This window comes from Choloepus didactylus, chromosome 16 (assembly GCF_015220235.1).
Source record: "Choloepus didactylus isolate mChoDid1 chromosome 16, mChoDid1.pri, whole genome shotgun sequence".
Taxonomy (NCBI): domain Eukaryota; kingdom Metazoa; phylum Chordata; class Mammalia; order Pilosa; family Megalonychidae; genus Choloepus; species Choloepus didactylus.
The window spans coordinates 62,526,055-62,544,955 of NC_051322.1; the positions used below are offsets into that span (position 1 = coordinate 62,526,055).

At 37.3% G+C, this 18,901-nt stretch overlaps 1 protein-coding gene and 1 pseudogene across 3 annotated transcripts in view; one reads left to right on the forward strand and one right to left on the reverse strand.

Moving 5' to 3' along the window:
* Window positions 1–711: 711 nt before the first annotated feature.
* The window catches only part of METTL4 (methyltransferase like 4), a 48,091-nt gene continuing 29,901 nt past the window's right edge, over window positions 712–18,901 (reverse strand). For all 3 annotated transcript variants that reach the window (XM_037806181.1, XM_037806179.1, XM_037806180.1), the window contains 4 exons: window positions 8,996–9,170; window positions 6,587–6,693; window positions 6,114–6,205; window positions 712–2,120 (listed from right to left, as the gene is read on the reverse strand). In XM_037806181.1, coding sequence (XP_037662109.1) covers window positions 1,969–2,120; window positions 6,114–6,205; window positions 6,587–6,693; window positions 8,996–9,170 — 526 coding nt within the window. In that variant the 3' untranslated portion in view covers window positions 712–1,968. The remainder of the gene's footprint in view (window positions 2,121–6,113; window positions 6,206–6,586; window positions 6,694–8,995; window positions 9,171–18,901) is intronic.
* Window positions 13,484–13,935, forward strand: LOC119511672 (annotated as a pseudogene).

The window sequence follows — 18,901 nt, forward strand, 5'->3', positions numbered from 1 at the left end:
TCCCTTCCCCAAACTTTACCAAGAGTCTTAAAAGACCTAAAACCTATTAAAAGGGAAGGGAGGCAAGAAAGAAGGAAGGGTAATATAAAAAGCTCTGAATGAAAATGCCTTATAATATGTAGGTTCATTAGGTCAGCTGTAATGAAGTTCAGTTCCATGCTTTTAGTCCTGTATTTTGGTTCCCACAAGGTGTGGGGGAATCACATACTTTTCAGAATCATCCTTCCTTCAAAAAGTAGTCAAATAATCATACAGGTGTTCCAAACAAGGCCCAAAGGTTGTGTAGTTTAGGAGCAAAGCTAAGGCTCATTGAATAAAAATGTCTCTCTTTTTCTCTCCTAAGTGCTATTATTTCTGATGCAAAAATAAACGTCCAAACACATAAAATGTTTCTGAAAACTATATAAAATCTATAAATACCACAGTAAGCTGAAAAGAGTTTCAAATGAAGTTCTAATAAAAGTTTGCTTCAAGTTAATACCTTTTTCCTTTTAAATAACAAGTTAGGATACCACTATAAACACAAAGTCAAGCCTCTGATACTATGCTCAATACTCAAAGGATGAACAAACTTCAAAAAGAACACATTTTTCTTTCACAAAATCAATAAATAAATTGGCCAGCTTGTCAAAGAATCATTCAATTTAACATTTTACTTAGAAGATAAATATTTGTAGAAAATATGTAAATACTACAAACACTTTTCTCAAAATGCTAGGTTAAAGAAGCCAGACACAACAGAGTACATATATTATGATTCCATTTATATGAAATTCTAAAAAAGCAAAACTATGATAGAAAACAGATCATTGTTTGCCAGGAGCCAGAGGTGGGAGGAGGGGGCTAACTGCAAGGGGGCACGTGGGAAGTTTTGGGGTGAAGGAAATGCTCTTTGTCATGATTACAATGGTAGATAGACAACTCTATACATCTTCAAAACTCACTGAAATCAACAATGAAAATTGGAGAATTTCTTTTTGTGATAGTTATGCCTCAACTTAAAAACAGGTGATACATAATAAATCAGCACGCATGCTTTTCAAAGAATCATTTCAGTCAAAACCTTTCATTTAGTAGACAAATATGTATTTGCTGAAAATATGTAAACAGTACTAATATTTTTTTCACAATCATAAGCTATGTTTACATTTATAAGAAACGCTTTTTTATTTTCTTCTAGAAAAGCAAGCAAAACCAAAGAGTGTTTGAAAAATAACCTTGAATCTAATATAAAACTTTCCAAAAATGTTGCATAAACTCAATATACTAATGCAGTTCTTGGCAGGTCTTAGGATACTTTTATCAGAATATAACGAATGGTATACCACAGGTTGCAAATTCAGATCACACAGGGGCCAATCACATAACATAAATGAGTGAGATGGAGGAGGTGGTACAGGGGTGAACTTGCACGGCCCCGCTGAAGTGAGCAGCCACCACTAGATCCAGCAACTGATGTCACGAGAGAACACAGGACTCGCTGGAGCCAGATCATCAAATATTTAAAGAGAAGCAAAACTCTGGGTTTTACATGAAACTTCCTGATAGTTTAGAATAATGGTTCTATCTGTCTATCTATCTATCTATCTATCTATCTATCTAATCTATCTATCTATCTAATCTATCTATCTATCTATTTTACAACACTGTATGGGGCAGACGAAATATATCCACAGTAGCATGATGACCTCTGGTCAACAGTGTATGTCTTGTGAACTTTTTGAATGAATAATCTCGCCTTCTGCTTATCATTTATTTGTAGAAAGTCTAGAATAATGTGGAATACTAAAGCAACTGAAGTAAAATTCATCTCAAAATTACATGAAGGCTAGGCACTTCTGGTCATTTTGCTAAAAAACCAAGTCCTGTTTATATGTCTAAGCATAATGGTTAATAATAAAAGAAAAAGGGATGAGTGATGGTGAAGGGAAAAATGACAAAAACCTGAAAAGTGTCACTACTTTAAGATTATAGTTGGCTTCCAGACTCCAGAGCAAGAAAACAATCCATGTGCTGAAATTTGAGAACTTCATTGCCCCAACTAGTCCAACCTGGCTGTAAGTTTCGAGCAAACAATTCCAAATATTCCCCATCTGGTTTGATATAGTCTTTTAGAACCTCTGCCAAAAAAGAGAAAAACACAAAGATTATTAAGAGAAAAGGAATAAATTTCCTTTCAGCAGTTAGAGTAGGAAAAAAAGGGAATGTTGCACTAACAAAAAAAGACAGCAAATTAATTTCAAGGATTTCATTAACAGGCTTTACTATTTATAGTTAGAAAACCATTTGAACTAAGTGCACATGAGATTGGGAACAATACCATCATAACTTTTAGCAGTCCTGATTTATCGGTTTTCATTTGTAGATGAGAAATGAGCATTTTAACACCCACACAGGTGACTTTTCAATTTTCCAATACTGCTGATATATCATCTCCTGAGTACCAACTTAATTTACTTTTTAATAAATGTAATCCATGCATGAAAAAAAAGCCCACAAAGACAGCCCACTATAAAAACTAGGATAAAACCTAAGCCTCTTTGCAAACATACAATTTAGTGAATGGTTAGTAAATGAAGAGTTGAATTCAGATAGAAAAATTCAGAACTATAGCTCCCTTTGTACCCAGCAGTACTAAAAATATTCCTTCGTGCTCAAATTACAGATCCTTCTTTACCTAAAATTTCACCATATTGTTTCCAGTTAGTTATCCCTTGTTCAATATAGTAATAACTATTAAAAATTATATTTTGTTTGAGAAAAGGTACCTCCTATGTATGTTAGCTAAATAACTGTGTGATATACACAGAAAGCAAGCAAAGAATACCAAAAAACATTTTTCAAGCAATGTTCATTTGGATGACAAATATTCAAACTGATTTAACTAGGATCATGTTGTTGGTTAGCTAGACCGATTTATGATTGTGAAAAAAATACTAGTACTGTTTACATATTTTCAACAAGAATTGAGTATGAAAATAATATTCAGGGAAGAAAAGTCACTAGAAAAGGTAAAATATAGTTCTTAATTGTTATATAAGACTGAGCTTGGAAGAAATCTATTAAATTCCCTTTCAAAATGATGTGTTCCTTAACACTTGATACAGGTGAAGTTTAAAAGACAATATAACAAAACTTTAATGTCAAATGTATGTATCACAGACATATGTGAAACAGGTTTCAAAATGTTCATCAATTGCTCTCAGAGGAAAACAGTATTTGTTTGAAAGCACTGGTCCTGTTTATCAACTAGCAAAGAAGAATTAAAGGTATTAGTCTATGATTTTATCAAACTCTTATTTGAGTTTCGATAGATTTTAGGAGATGCTAGCATGAAGACCTCTAGTCCTTTCATCATAAGCATTTAATTAAATGCCACAAAACTTGAAAGAAAAAGATTCCCCCAGAGTCTTAGAAGACAATATCCTAGAACACTTTTCCATTCTCTCCCCCATGAATTCAATGCCTTATCTGCCTCAATTCACTTTTAATGTGGTCTAAGTTTATACTGAAATAAGGTTTTGTTTGTTTTTGTTTCTTTGTTCAGTTTTCTGGTACAAAAATGTTAGCAATCCTGTTTTGGAACTTAACACTGCAATTAGCCAGTGAAAAATGTTTACCGTTCTCAATACCCACTATAATCAAAGCTATGGGGATTTAACAAAGGAAACAGAATATCCATGTTTTAAAAGAGTTCATAATCTAATGGAAAAAAAGATGCCCGGGTATTTGGAGTGGAAAAACACATACAACCTATACCATTTACCACCATCTCACTAACTCAATGTAATATATTTTTGCAGGTTCTTTTCCTTTCTGGTTAAGAAAAATAAAAAATCAAGAAGTCATGATTTTATACTGCTAACCACATATAACTAGCTAAAACAAAAACAAATTAAGGAAAATATATAAATATAATAATATAATATAAAGAATGTACTTGTATAATAGTTATGTTGTAAGCCATAGCTACTGACAGCTTTACTTTCAATCTATAGAAAGAAATTTCTAACCTTAAAAACAGAGTAAATATATCATTTTTAAATGGAATGCTCCACCAACATATGTGTGTGTTTTGGGAGCAGAAATAACCCATTAAACTTTTTTTAAAATCTTGATGTTTCTAAAAGCAAAAACCAGAGTGAGAATATTTCATTTTATGAATTTGCATAAAGCAGTTTATAAAACATTTACATGTAAAAGCTATAAGCATTACATACAGAACATGTAGTATCCCAGACCCTAGAGCTATAACTTAGAGTAAAATATATTGCAGAAATTGAAAGTTGTTTCCTGATGGCTTTAATTTGTACCTCTCTGTACCTAATCAAGAGAATAAATCACTACCTTCAGTACACATGCAATATATGCACTTGCTACATAGTAACTCAAAGATTAAGTATTAAAAGTATTATTTGTCTATCACTACTTAACTAAAACATGACTTACATATATTGGGGCATCCAGATTTTCCCCTCAATTCTAACTTTTGTTTCTAAATAGTCTCAATCCTAAAAATGTACTTATGCTGCTCTCTACTGGCAATATGATAGTAATGCATTTCATACACAGGCAGAAATACTTCAGGGCAAAACTTTTTTTATTCACTATTTTAGTCTCTTAAGACTAATCTTTAAAGATAATTTCATTCTATTTTAAAGGAGTTGGTAAATAGCTTATCATTTAGAAATGAAAGGCTTGGGGTTTTAGCTTTTGGATTTTTGTAAGTAAAAAAATAATACTTAAAACAAAATGCTAAATTAAGCACCAAATGATAAAGAAAATTCAAATGAGTTGAATACAAATTAGATTTTATCCATGGAGTATAACTAGTGACAAAGATAATTTTTTTCCTCAAAGAACAGTACAATCTCACTTTTCATTTAAATCATAAATTTATGTGTTCAAGACTCCATGAGAGTCCAAAGTTCAAAAGCAATTATTTATTGAGAATCTCTTTAAGTCAAAGAGTAGATCATCAGGTTGACATATGAATATTTCACAATTGAAGTAATACTATGAAGACTCTTCTGCATAAGCAAATTCAAAAAACAGAAATCCTGAGTGTTACTAATAAAATTCTTGGGGATTTGTACCTAGAAAATTCAGTTCATTTTCCTATGTATCCTACCTCATGGACTAACTCATCTTCCACAAAATAATATGACAGTCTGCCTGTAATTTTCCTGAATGGCAGCTTGGAGGAATTCGCTAACTGTTTTATTTTGTTTTTAAAAGGGACTCATCAAATTTATAAAATATGTATTCCAGAAGAAATTCTTTTAAAAGCAAACTTTGAATATCAAATTCAGTATCCTCTGAGAACTTACATTCCTAATTTTGAAAACTCTCACTTGAAAAATTTAGCATTTAATGAGCTTCTACTATATGACACAGACTTAAATATATTATAACCAATCCTCACAACTCTGAAAGATTAAATATCATTATTCCCTCTTTCAACCATGAATTTGAAGTGGAAAGAGTAACTTGCTCAAGATTACACAGCTACTAAGTAGCAGAGTCAGAATTCAAACTCAGTCAATCTCCAAAGCCAAATCTTTCCACTATCCCTATGTGCTTACCTTCATTGAATGACAAACATTATATCAAAGCATTAAGACTACTGAAAACTGTAGGCTGCAGCAATTACCTTTCCAATGTTTTAGGAAAGCAATACTATGTTTTAAAAAACATGAAAGCAAAAGCCTTTACCTAATATCAAGGGAATTCTAACCATCTCTCTGCTATTCTGAGCTCCTGGTGTTAGAACAAGCAAGGAACAGAGCCCTGGTAGTAAAATAAACCCCTAGCTAACCTACAGTTCTCAGGTGTACCATCAGTGACCCATCAGGCCAGTGCCAGAGGAATAAATGATAGTAAAGGGAACCTGAAAAACTGTATAACAGGAAAGACTAAGACAATATAAAACTAACATATTCTCTATTTCATAAATTCTGCTACGAATTCTGATATGAAATTTTAGAACATTTAAAACAAAGTATCTGGTTTAATTTCCAAAAATCTCCAGACCACTCCAATACTAAATTCAATCTTGTTTCAATTTGACAAAAGTCATGCAATAATAACAATTCTACTTTACAGAAACATACCAGCAAGAGGTGGTTTATGTGAGTGAAGAGTACAGGGCACACTGACAATCAATTTGTGATCTGGAATGGGGAGAACTTTTATATCTGCATTCCTAATTAAAACAGAACAAGAAAGTAAATTATATTTTAAAGAACAATTTTTTATATACAAGCCACAGTTGCCTTTATTTGTTCCCCTTTCAAATTGTATCTGAATTTAAAATAAATATAAGAATAGAAAGAAAAAAATGAACAATTATGTATTGAGACATTTCCTATGAGTTCCTATTCTACAATAATCACAATTACACACTACACAAACAAAAGGTAATACAAAATTGCATGTGACATGTCATTTGTCCTTTTCTGCTCTGGGAAATTTTCAGATTTTCAAAAATGTAAAAATTAAGGAAAATCAATGCAACTATGTTAATAATTTTTTAAGCCCTAAAATTTAATTCCTTACACAAATTTCGAAAAATTATCTTTCCTACCTTAATGGTAAAGTGGTCTTTTCTCGCATTCTCCCCAGTATAAGACCTTCGTAAGGTTTTTTATGTGGAGAATCTAACGGGAACACAAACTCTCCTGAACTGGTGATCTGATGATATAAAAGAGAGAAAAAAAATAGCATATCAATATATATCCAGGAAAAAGCCGTTTTTTCCACCACAATACAGTTTCTACTAAAAAAATAAAATTAAACCTCTAGGCTAGTGTTGTCCGATAAAGATGTAATGTAAGCCACAAATGTGAGCCACACATAAATAATTTTAAATTTTCTAGTAGCAACATTAAAAAAGGTAAAAAGAATGAGATAAAATTAATTTCAGTTATGTATTTGATTTAATCCAACATACCCAAAATATTATTTCAACATGTAATCAATTCAGAAAAATATTAATGAGATATGTTATATTCTTTTTTTCATACTGATTCTTGGAAATCCCCTGCGTATTTTATCCTTAACAACACATCTCAATTTGGACTAGCCACATCTCAACTGCTGAAGAGCCGCAAGTGGCCAGTGGCTACCATATTAAACAGTACGGCTGTAAAAGATTAAAAAATATTTTAAATATAACTTTATTATCATCTTGCACACAATCTCTACTTTTCATTAAAATTTATTACTGGAAACCATGTTATTCATACACACAAATAACATTTACTGATTACTATGTACTGTGACTAAGTAGATTATAACAAAGCATTTTCCTTTAGTTAAAAGAGACTGTCATTAAACACTGTCATAAGAAGAGAAGCTGGGTAATTGATGAGATAGACAATACCTGATCCAGAGACTGGATCTTGGCATCATAAATTCAGAAATTCAATTTTCTCATTTCTCTCTGGGGTGATCAGATTCTCAAAGACTTACTGGAGCTAATCAAACTCAAAACATGATTTATAATAAGAATGCCAATTCGTTAATTTATCATAGGGGATATATATTTTCATTGTCAGAATATTCATATCTATTATCTATGGAAATTTCTACCCTATATTGAAGTACCTGCAAAACCAAAAACATCCTTCTATTTCTTGTAGGGCCATCAGATGCAGCATTTCTCACACATAGTGCTATATAAACACTAGAAAATTCTTATTCTTTGGATATCCTTTATACTCAATGCAGAGTACTCCTCTGTTATAACAATATATATACTCACCTTATGTTTCATATAATAGAATATATTGTATTTTTGCTTTAAACTTTGGCATTACGAGTTACCCATTTATATACCATCTCTCAGAAATGGTTACTACCACAGATGAATAGTATCAGTTTTTATGTGTTAACATTTTACTAGTTCTGCTATCAGAAAGTGGCATCTTCCTGACATGGGCCCCAGGCTTTGACTATCAGAATTCTGTCAGAATGGGCAGGGTAGAAAGGGGTGTTATATTCCTGCCATGAGTCTCTACCAAATCAACCAAAGCTAAGACCAAAGGCACATCATGAAAGCAAAAATAAAAACTGTCTTTGTTTGTCAAGTCCCATAAAATAGATGCAAATAAACAATGTGCACAGCTTTAGAAGATATTCCAACAAGGCACATAAAAATACAACTCTACTATGTCTAAAATGAATAGACCAACTATAAATATTAGCATTTAATTGATAATAATTTGGCTTATCTTTTTAAAATTTAGGAGACCTTTCAATGGAATTCAGATGACTAGACAATGTATCTTTAGAAGGATGCCCAATGAACTCTGAACTGATGTCTTATTTTTCTGTTTTGTTCATTTTATCCTCACAGCAAGCAGAGACATTAAAGATCATTCAACCAATCCTAGAGTTGGGATCATTTCTTTAAAACATAGGCACTGCACGTAAGGCACTGAGGACCTAAATGAAGATTTAGAGTATAAACAGTTCTCAGTTCTGGCATCATCCCACCCTCACCCACCTATCCACTACCCTACACTGGATTACTTAGCTATACTCCCTGCCATACTTAGCAATATACGAGTAAAAAAACAAAAACAAAAGGAAGTCACAAAGTGTGACTGAAATTGTGTGTGTACATATAAAGGGGAAGAAGATGAAGGGTAAGACTATTTCTATGTTTAGGGATGGAGAGGTGCCACAAAGTCTTGTTTGTTTGTTGTTTTTTAAACTATAGACATCAGAGATTTTTCAAATTTCACCCTGATGTCTCCCTGAGTGATTTCCCAAGACCATCAGTGCAGGACCTACTAAAAAAGATACAGAAGAAAAGGTAAAAAGCCTTGAGAATAAGAAGATAGAAGTGTTTAGCAGCGAAGTAAAAGTTTTAACTTGGCCATGATGAAGGAGTAGAGCAGTGACATGTTAAGCATTAAAAAGCAGGTGCTACCTTTATGTGCCTTACACGTCATACTATATTAACAAACACATTGACTTCTGAACTTACTTTTACCCAGTGCCATTCAGCAACTACCTCCACAGACCAAAAGGGATAAAGTTCTTCCTTTATAAATCGCAGGTGCTTCTGTCTATTGGTCACCCAGGTAATCACAAGACAGTCCGGAGCAGCCAGCTTAGGGATAGGTATTTGCTTTATCTGCAACGGTGATAAATAACTGTACCTAAAAGTGAAGGAAAAAAATATGAGAAAAAAATCACTGCAAAAAAGAAAACTAAGCATGCAGAAGACTTGTATAACATTGACTCTGTAAACAAAAAGCGCCTTTAACATTGTGTGGCTAAATGTGAAGCCACAGTGACACCCAGTGGACACAATTTTACACACAGGTCAGAACTGACCAACTGTCTCGTTTTCCCTACCTTAAAGTTGTCAGGCTATTATTTCTTATCATTTCTAAATGCATTACATTTCAGCAATTTTACTAATATTTAAGACATGCTTTTTCTCTCATTCAAAATTAAGCAAATGTTACTGCTTGGATCCCAAAATCTTTACATTCCATGGGGAGGCCCTGTTGCCTTGAAATTACTTTCTCAACAACCAAAGTCAAAATCTGTAGACCTTACGTGACACCAAACAAGGCTGACCCGGCATTTCACAAAGTGAGGCAATAGTAAAGTCAAATTATTTCAACAAAGCTTCTCGTATCTCTATAATTCTCAAACCAGCCCAAAATTCTGGCCCCATCTCACCCATCCTCATCACCTAACCATTGTTATTTTCAACCTTCAATCTGTTATCCTGCTTCTTTCCTCCTTCCCAATCAATCATATTGGGCTCTCTGAAACCCTCATCCTTTCATTAAAAATCAAAAATTCTATAGCCTTACACATCTTGGCCATTAATAGTATGAAGACTGGTTTCTCTCCTTAGAATACCATTTGCTCTACAATGTCCAATCAAATGAATGTGGTCCTTTCTACAACATCCAAAGCACACAACAGAAAGGAGGCCAGTATTCTCCTAGCTCCTGTTTCTGTTTCCAGGCTATAACTTTTACCCCTTTACATGAAAGCCCCCTCTCTTTGAGAGTTAGGCCATCCAGCTACACTAGCCTCTAATCCTCCTTATTGAACCTATTTCTTTCTCACTCTCCGTATTCAATGAGGATTTAATCTCTGAGATCCATCTACCTCACTTAATGATTAAGTTCATGTGTCTACCTAACTTGACTAAGTTATGGTGTCCAGTTGTTCTGATTGTTACTGTGAGGGTATTTCATGGATTTAAATCATTACTCAGCTGAGTGAATCGATGGCTGATTCCACCTGTAATTAACAAAGGAGAATGCCTTCAGCAATGAGAGAAGCCTCCTCATCCAATCAGTTTAAGATCTTAAAGGAAGAACTGATGATTTCAGCAGTCAGGAAAAATTTCCCAGACAGCTGGCTTCTCCTGGAGAATTCATCACCACCTTCTTCAGAGTTACTGACTTGTGGCTTTTCCTGGGGAATTCAACAACACCTTCCAACTTCCTGACTGTCCTAAGGAATTCAGGCTTGCCAATCTCCCTGGTCGCATGAGCCAATTCCTGTAATAAATTTGTTAATATTTACATATATAAACCCTGTCCATTCTGTTTCTCTAGAGTGACTAATATACACTCACCAACATAAATCTTGCCATTATCCAGGGCAATTTCAAAGCACAATCCATTTAATGTGCACAGCTCAACTATCCTTTACCTAAACAAATACAATTGCATTCATCCCACTTCCGTAATCCATTCCAATGGCCATAACCTGGATCTTGTCATTGCCCAGACTTGCTCCATCTCTGAAACCACAGACACCAATTTCTGGCCACAACCTCTTGTCCCTCACCTAGTCTTCAACCTTATCAAAGGACCTGGTGCCCCATCCCCCTCCTTCACTGAGTCTTTCAGTTTCTTCCTAGCTGCACTTTCTCCTCTTCCCTATAGACTACTGATCACTAATCATTTCACTGCTCTCCTACTAGGACCCTCAACTCTCAACTTCCCTTTTCCCTTCAGCCCTACCATTCCTGCAAACATTCAATCCTAAATGAATACCACAATTTAATTCAACTTCTTCATACTAGGAAAATCTGGTGAAAAACATATAGAACTACAGATGATAGTCAATAAACATTTGATAAATCCATTCTCAGGCTCTCAAAACACTCATCAATTCTTTTACTTATCCTTGGTCAATTGCTACAAACTCACAACACTTTTCACATCCCTCACCCAACTGCATGCTAGGTAGATGAATTTAACTCACAGGTCAATAAAAACAAAGGCATGAGACTCCAACTACCCAATGCTCTCCACCCTTCTTTACACTTATCTATTTCTAGGCATTACCTCTCAAAGGAAATGGCATATCTTCACCTATTTAAAGCTCATCTCTCCAGCTGTGCTCTCTTACTCCTATCTTCTAATATCTTGTAGTGTCAATTATTCCTCTCTTTCTGTATTTTTAACACCTCTATAGTTCCTTACCCTCAGCCTATAAATATGCTTAAACTATTCAATTTTAAAAGAAGGAGGAGATAAAAAGGAAGAGGAGGAAGGAAAAGAGGGAGAAAGAAAAGAGAAATTCCCTTAATTCAGTCACCTTCCTTTCACAGCGAAGCTGAGGACTGCTATGCACTTGGTCTTTCTACCTTCTCTCCTTCCATTAATTCCTCAATTGACTATAATAAGGCTTCTATCATTATACCTGCTCTAGAAAAATAAACATGCCCTAATAACCAAATGCAATAAACATTGGCCACATGCCAATGGTATGCTATCAGTAAGTGATTAATAAATACTTCTTCAATAAACAAATAAATGAATGAAAGAACAGACCTCAAGTACCTAAGTTTCCCGACATCTAGATTAGGGCCCTTCCAGGAGACTAGAATTTCTTGTGATCAAAGCAATGATTTCCAAAGACTTAAGTTTGCAGCACTATGAAGAATGTCAGGTCAAAATTGGACTTGTAGACAGTTTCAATAACTGCAGATTGCTTGACTGACTTAATTTTATTTAATTGGGTTCATTCTTGGAGGGGAAGGAAGAAATACTCAAACTTCCTCTAATCTCACGGGAAAACACTGAACAAATTCCAAAAGGTGCATCTTTATGTGGTGCAATGGAAAGAGAGCAACATCACCACCTGTATAGTATTCTTGCCAAAAATGTTTAATCTGAATTTAATCATGAGGAAATAATTAAACAAATCTAAGTTGTGGGATAACTACAAGACAACTTCAAAAACGTCAATATCCTGAGAGATTTTTAAATGGCTCAGAGGAAATAAAAATGGCTTGGAGACTGTTCTATATTAAAGGAACTAAAGAAACATAAAAAGAGAATGTAATGTGTGATCCTTGATGGGAACATGGATCTGAAAAACAAAAATACAGTGATAAAGGGAAGTTTGAGGATAAGTGGGGAAATCCAAGTATGTACTACATTATCAATGTTAATTTTGGGGGGGATGATAATGGTACTGCATTTGTGTAATAAAGGTTCCTTTTTCTCAGGAGATACAGCAAAGTATTTGTGGGTGAAATCATAATGTCTGCAACATCAGGAAAGAAAGCAGAGAGACAGCGAGAGAGAAAATGAGCACAAATTTGGTAAAATGTTAACTGATGAATCTAGTTGAAAGGCAATTTGATAATCATGCACCATACTTTCAACATTTCTGAAAGCCTGAAATTTTCAAATCCCAAAAGTTGAGGAAAAGAAGCAATACAGTAAATGGTTTCTTTGAGAGATCATAGATACACATCTACAAGATGAATGGAAAAAAATATTTAAATGTGCTCTGTAAAACTATCATAAAATGCTGTGCTAGTTTGGATACATAATGTCCTGCCAAAAGCCATATTCTTTAAACAATCTTGTGGAGGCAGACATATTAGTGTTGACTAGGTTGGAACCTACTGATTGAGTGTTTCCATGGAGATGTGACTCAATCAACTGTGGGCAAGACCTTTGATTAGATAATTTCCATGGAGGATTTACCACACCCATTCAGGGTGGGTCTTAATTAAATCACTGGAGTCCTATAAAAGAGTTCACAGACAGAAGGAACTCAGAGTAGCTAAGAGTGACATTTTGGAGAGCAGAAGAAATTAAGACATTTCCAGATAAACATAAACTGAGGCAGACCTGCTCTACAAAAATGCTAAAGCAAGTACTTAGGGCAAAATAAAAGAACACTAGGGGTGGTGGCCACAGGGCAGTGGGGGGTGGGGGGGTATGGTGCTGTTGGTCAGCTCGGGATGGGTCCAGGATGTGGCTCCTTCTCCTCTGGTTGGGGCCTGGGCCAGTGCCATAGCCGGTTGGGGTGGATCAGACATTCGGGTTCTTAGCCCTACTAGGGTGTGGGCAAGGACAGTTCCTCCCAGTGGAATCTAATGGGCCATGCCACAGTGATGATCCAGAATATTCGAAGTAAACAAGGTGCTCTGTGGAATTGAGAAACTGGAAGTTGCAGGTGCTCTTCAAAATCCATGGACAAGAGAAGAAGAATCTACATGGAGATGACTTGGTAATATGGTACACAAAGGATTGGATGCAGCCAGATAATGATGGACATCTATGATCTATGGCAAGCATGAGTGGAGGGACTGCATTGAGGTGCCTGAAGTCTGTCTCCCCTAGGACTACTACTTCAGCACCTCCTCCATCACTGGGGATCTTTCAGATAATAACGTCACTTCCCTGATGTTGTTTGAGTTGTCAGTGGAGAGAACCTCAGAAGAAGAGAAGCTGCATCGAGATGTGTTCTTGCCCTTGGTGAACAACCTGAAACTACCTGAGATGACAGCCCCACTGCCATCCCTGAGTGGCCTGGCCCTCTTCCTCATTGTATTTTTCTCTCTGGTGTTCTCTGTTTGCCATTGTCATTGGTATCATACTCTACTACAAATGGCAGGAACAGAGCCAAAAGCACTTTTATTGAGCCCTCCTGCTGCCACTGCCTCTGTGAGTTGTGGCCTGTGCATAGCCTGGCGGGTCTTCTCCAGTCTCCAGCACTGTACTGTCACTGGAGTTTGAATGAAGGGCCCTCACATTCCCATGGTCAACCCTGGGGATACCTGACTGCTTCAGGCATCCCACCCACCCCAGGGCACTGCTGCTGTGACATGCCTTTCCCTGCAGTCCCTCCAGTTGTGAGCAAGGAGGGATGGAGAATACATGCTGTTACAATACCAAAGTCATAGAAAAAAAATTTCATTGCGTAGGCTGCCTTGTTGGACTCAGAAGGTCCTCATACTATATCTTGAAATCCTCAAGGAATAGAAGATTGCTAACTCCTTAAACCTTGTTATTTTGCCTAAGTCTCCGTCAACATGAGGTACTTTCCTTGGAATCCTGGCTGAAAATTTCTTCCACTCTCCCCCCACCCTACCCTGCTTTCACTGTCCTCTCCAAACGTGACCTGAGCTGGAAAAGACATTTGGATGCCTCTCTGTTGGGGCCTGACGCTTATATTTCCTTAGATAGCCATAGTGCAAAGGCTTTCTGCTTTGGCCACTGCTCTGGCTCACTGCTGTGGCCTTTGTTCTCCAGCACAAGCCTTGGGTCTGTTGTGTCTGTGACCTTCCCAGTCAGGTCCATGCAGGCCCTCAGTCAGATTTGGCTGAAAGCTAGTGTGCAAATAAAATGAAGCTTGGAAGACTTTGTGGATACCATGGAATTAACTGTGAAACTGACTGAACTCCAGGCTTTGACACTGAAGACAACATCTGCTGTGTGGTCTGACCACAGGAAAATGTCTCTTCACCCCCTGGAGTCTGCATGTTTGGACTTTATCATGAACTCTGCTCTGAGTGTTTAAAATGCAAGGAAGTTTTCTTCTTATAGCCTGGGTTTGGATACTCCCCAAAGAGGAATCTTGCCGTGCCAGTCTGGATATATTATGTCCCCCAAAAGCCATATTCTTTAATGCAATCTTGTGGGGGCAGATTTATTAGTCCTTCTGATTAGGGTGTGACCTCTTCATTGAATGTTCCTATGTAGATTTGACCCTGCCCATTCAGCATGGGTCTTGATTAGTTTACTGGAGTCGTTTAAAAAGAGCCACATAGGCCCAGATGCTTGCTGACGCCAATGCTTAGAGATGCTTAGAGATGCAGACAGAAGGACATTTAGCTAAGAGATGAAGCCCAAAGTTTGCCCCAGGATATGCTAAGACAGGACTCCCAGGGGCTTAGAGAGAAACATCCTGGGAAAAAGAACCAAGAAAGCATAGGAGCTGAGTGAGGAGCTGAAACACAACCAGGGATCAGCAGATGCCTGCTACATGCCTTCCCAGCTAACAGAGGTTTTCCGGATGCTATTGGCCATCCTTCAGCAAAGGTATCATCTTGTTGATGCCTTAGTTTGGACACTTTTATGGCCTTAGAACTGCAAATTTGTAACTCATAAATCCCTTTATTAAAAGCCAATCCATTTCTGCTATTTTGCACAATGGCAGCATTAGCAAACCGGAACACTTGCGTCTTTTTCTTACTAGATAGGAAAAAGTTGCTGTTCTTGTGTTGCAAGTCTGGGAGCAAAAGATCCTCATCATTTGTACCTGCAAGAGTTTGTTTTTGAGCATAGAGTCTGAGTGTCATCCTGTATGTATCAATTGTTTTTCTGCTGCCTTAATTGACAAGAGGTCACATGCTGCCCACCTGGCTGCCCGGTGATTCCACTAGTTAGCAGGCCAGAGACTCACTGAGGGCTGGGAACTCTGAGATACTCTTAGCCACCTACTTCTGTAGCCCAAAGGAAATTCTTCAAATGGCTGATGGGAACTGTGCCAGTTTGAATGTATTATGTCTCCCAAAATGCCATTATTTTTGATGTAATCTTGTGTGGGCAGAAGTATCAGTGTTGATTAGATTGTAATTCTTTCAGTGTTTCCATGGAGATGCGCCCACTCAACTGTGGGTGATGACTCTGACTGGATAATTTCCATAGAGGTGTTACCCCACCCATTCACGGTGGGTCTAAATTAAATCACTGGAGCCATATAAATAAGCTGACAAACAGAAGGAACCCAGTGCAGCTCTGAGTGATGTTTTGAAGAGGAGCTACAGCCAAGAGGGACACTTTTAAGAACACCCAGGAGCTGAGAGAGGAGCTGCAGATGAGCGACAGTTTGAAGATGGCCGTTGAAACCAGACTCGCACCGGAGAAGTTAAGAGAGAACAAATGCCACAAGAGCAACTGAGAGTGACATTTTTGAGGAACTGCAGCCTAGAGAGGAACGTCCTGGGAGAAAGCCATTTTGAAACCAGAACTTCGGAGCAGACGCCAGCCATGTGCCTTTCCAGCTCACAGAGGTTTTCCAAACACCAATGACCATCCTCCAGTGAAGGTACCCAACTGCTGATGTGTTACCTTGGACACTTTATGGCCTTAAGACTGTAACTGTGTAACCAAATAAATCCCCTTTATAAAAGCTGATCCACTTCTGGTGTTTTGCATCCCAGCAGCATTAGCAAACTAGAACAGGAACCAAACGTGAGCTTCTGACTCAGTGTCCTGCCTTCCTCAGGTGGGTTTTGCAGAAGGGCCAGGAAGGCCTTTTTCCTGAGCTTTGCTCTGCTTTCTCCTGGATCTAAAAAGCCCTTAGCTCAGCCCAGAAGGAAAGGAGGGTCAACCTTGGCTAGGTGTAGGTTTCTTTTCTCTAGAGACTTCTTCTAGCCTTCCCCATGTGTTTAATTCAGCATCACAGGCTATAGTGCTTTCCTGCAGGTGGTATTAAAGTGGGGCTGAGGCTCTATCCACCTTCCCCACAACAACAGATTAGTTCTACTGTGCCAGAGGACAAACTATGACCTAGAGCTTGGCCTTAAGACCAGGCAGACTGAAAAATCAAATGGCTCTTTTGTCTTTTTTTAATTAGTTCAAGAGGAGACTGGGTGGCCCAGTATTGTGGGAGGCCTTAGGTGGCCTCTTTAGATGGCCAAGGCAGTGAGGGAAGAAGAGGAAGTTCTCATTGTGGATATCTGGTGATTCCAGCTCCTGTATTCCTGCAGATGTTTCAAAGAGGGCAGAAAGACACAAAATGCAGCATCCGCCCAGTGTGAAGCTACCCTGAGAAAAGTGTGTGGCTCAAGAAAACCAACCAACCCAACCTGGCATTGTTTGCCCTGCCTCAGCATTTCCTTTGTTCTAGAAGCAATGTTTCCTGTCATGAATGGAGCCGCTTATCATTCTGGGTACCGGTGGCTAGAGGAGGGAATGTGTGGTCCTCAGTGTGGTTCTTTGTGCATGGACACTGGGGGTGAGAGCAGCAGCCCCTCCTAACAGTTATCTACTAACAGCCAGCCTTTAACTCTTCTGCCTTCAGAGCCTCTTAGCATAGAGGAGGCCTTCAGGACTAGAGATGGGGCATAAAGATAACGTGGCTGCCTGCCTTTGTGAATCTCATTTGAAAGGCTGGTGCTTTCAGCCTTTCATAGTTTCCAAACATCCAAGTTACAAAGTGGCTCTCAGCTACAAAACTTGTTTATTTTGGTGGAAAAATTACAACTCTGCTTATGTTGTTGGAGAAAAAAAAAGAACACTAGAAAATAATTCAAATCAAAACAAAGAAATAAAGAACACCAGTAGAGTTAATTACATAGGCAAATATAAAATACAATATTAATATATTTTGTTTGTAATTCCTCTTTTTTCCTATCTAATACAAACAAAAACTGCACGAAACAATAATTATAACTCTATGTTGATGGACACACAACATATAAAGATGTGATGTCTGACAATAACAACATAAGAGGGAGGGAAACAGAGTTATATAGGGGCAAAGTTTTGTATACAATTGAAATTAAGTTGGAATTAAAAGGAACTAGGTTGTCATAAATTAAGATTAACCCCAACCAACAATTAAGAAAACAACTCAAAAATACAGAATAAAAGAAACAACAAAAAAAATGGTATATTAGAAAATATCTCCCCCAAAAGAAGGTAGCTGTGGAGAAACTGAGGAACAAAAAAGATGTAAGATGTATAGAAGAGAGCAAAATGGAGTAAGTAAGGCCTTCATTATTAGTCATTTTATTAATTGTAAGTGAATTAAACCGTCCATTAAAAGGCATAGACTGGCAGAATGGATTAAAAATGGATCCAGATGCATGCTATCTACAAGAAACTCACTTTAAACACAAAGTCACAAATAGGTTGAAAGTAAAAGAATGGAAAAAGATATTCCATGCAAACAGTAACCAAAAGACAGCCAGACTGGCTATACTAATATCAGATGAAATAGACTGTAAGACAAAAATTGTCACAAGAGACAAGAAAGAACATTATGCAATGATAAAAGAGCCATTCCATCAAGAAGATCTAATAATTAAAAACATACATTCAGAACTCTGAATAGGAAGTAAGATCCTGTAGGCTTGTACAGGTTAGTGCGAAATTCTGATACATCCCAAAGTAATCTGGGCAGAGAATGAGGATGTATTTGCAGGGCCCCCCAGCAGAACTGGGGGAAATGCAGAAATGTTGGACTTCCCCACCTGGGTCGTTACTGGTGTTCTCACAAACATTAAAGACTGACAGTTTGGTATGATAAGCCCTCAATATTGGGGCATGCCCTTGAGAAGCCTGTTGCTACAAAGGAGAGCGGAGCGTACTTATAATTGTGCCTAAGAATCTCCCCCAGAGAACCTCTTTGTGGCTCAGATGTGGCTCCCTCTCTCTCTCTAAGCCCATGCAGCAGGTTAACTCACTGCCCTCCATCCTACATGGGATATGACTCCCAGGGGCATATATCTCCCTGGCAATGTGGGACATGACTCCCGGGGATGAGCCTGGACAAGGTATCATGGGATTGAGGAAATATTCTTGACCAAAAGGGGGAAGTGAAATGAAACAAAATAAAATTTCAGTGGCTGACAGATTTCAAATTGAGTCAAGAGGTC